Source organism: Nannospalax galili, unplaced genomic scaffold (genome assembly GCF_000622305.1).
Source record: "Nannospalax galili isolate Female #2095 unplaced genomic scaffold, S.galili_v1.0 C49105001, whole genome shotgun sequence".
Lineage (NCBI taxonomy): Eukaryota > Metazoa > Chordata > Mammalia > Rodentia > Spalacidae > Nannospalax > Nannospalax galili.
This window is the reverse complement of record NW_008477201.1, coordinates 1-1,535: the sequence shown is the minus strand read 5'-3', so window position 1 is coordinate 1,535 and position 1,535 is coordinate 1. Positions and strand designations below refer to the sequence as shown.

Below are 1,535 nucleotides of genomic sequence, written 5' to 3'. Positions count from 1 at the left end.
AGTAAGTATAGAGCCAGAGTTTCGAACACAGGAGATATCAGTAGTCAGAATGGCCAGCTTTCTTAAGAGTATTAAAACTGAGTTACATGAAGAAAACCCAGATCTCAGTGCTGTTGGCCCTCGGTCTAATTCCACCTCTACAAAAGAAAAGCAAAAGGCAATCCATGTGCTTCAGAACACATCTGCATGTGAAGTTAAAAAGTTCTTGAATGGTGGGGTTTTCCCTAACAGTGTTCATTCTTATCAAAATACAACAGACATCTGTAAAAGTATCTGTGGAGAGCCTTCTGCTTTCTCTGTCCCAGAGTCCTTTGATTCTGTTGTTTGTGGAGTCTCTAAAGAACATACTGCCAGTGAGACCACTATTAAGGGAGACACAGAGACCAGTGTAAATTCATCCATGCACTATGAACCACTTTCTAGAGATTCCCATCAGGACTCTCATGATGACCCTAGAAATCACAAATTAGACATGAGCACATCATGTACTTTGAGAAAGAGTCGTCCCAGCAAAAATGCTATAAAAGATAGTTCTGACGTGTTTGTACACTTAAACAATAGTGGTCATGACTCTAGGGGCTACTCTGACAAAATTCCAGAGCTGGAGACACACATGCCACCCAGAAATTGGGCCACAGAACCATGTCCCATCTTACCCAAAGATAAGTGTATGCCATGCTATGTTCAGATCCCAGATCAGCATGGTGTCTCCAGGACTTACGCTAACTTTACTATAACAAAAGAGTTCAAAGATGCCACAAGAACGTTCCATAGCCTGAAGAGACATCGGGATTTCTCTGCAAACGGCAGCCTGCTCAGCTCCTGGACAAGAACTTGGCATGTGGCAGATGACCTCACTCAGAATAGTTTAGACCTGGAATATTTATGTTTCGCACATAAGCTAAAACAAATACTAAAGAAAGGGGATTCTCAGCCATCTGTTTCTACCAGCAGCTCCCCTGAGGAGTTACGTGCCCAGATCTCAGTTGAAGCATTCCCTTCAACAGAAATATCTGAGTCCCCAATTCCGCATCTTCCACCGAGGAGCAGAAGCCCCATTCTGGTAACAGTTGTGCACTCAGACACCAGGCAACAGAGCTGGCACAGAAGAGGCCACTCATCCAGCAATCTAGTAGGGTCTTCCTCCTTTTGGAAAGAGAGGTGTGGTCACAGTAGAATCCCAAGTTCTGAAAGAAATCTGACTGTTCCTTTTCACCTCAACAAACTGAAATATAGTACTTTGAAAGAAGCTCGAAATGATATTTCACTTATTCTAAATGAATATGCTGAATTTAATAAGGTGATGATACAGAGCAACCAAGTTCTCCAAGATAAAGGTTTAAGTGTAGCCTCTGAAGAAGCTGTATCTCATGAGACGTGTCACCTTTTCCCAAGACAGTCGGCGTCCTACAAAGACGTGATTGCAGACTTGTGTGCCACTTTGCATGTCAAACTAAAAGGTGTTTTGAGAGAGGCTTGTAAGACACCTTTCCGGTTCTACCTTGTTGAAACAGAAGATAAATCATTCTTTTTAA

At 42.5% G+C, this 1,535-nt stretch overlaps 1 protein-coding gene across 1 annotated transcript; it reads left to right on the top strand.

Moving 5' to 3' along the window:
* Positions 1-6: 6 nt before the first annotated feature.
* On the top strand, positions 7-1,531 carry LOC103728435 (protein FAM208B; the record flags this gene model as incomplete). The annotated part of the gene is made up of 1 exon (XM_008826451.2): positions 7-1,531. A coding segment is annotated over exon 1 (1,482 nt), but the record flags the coding sequence as incomplete, so codon positions are not given.
* Between the last annotated feature and the right edge of the window lie 4 nt (positions 1,532-1,535).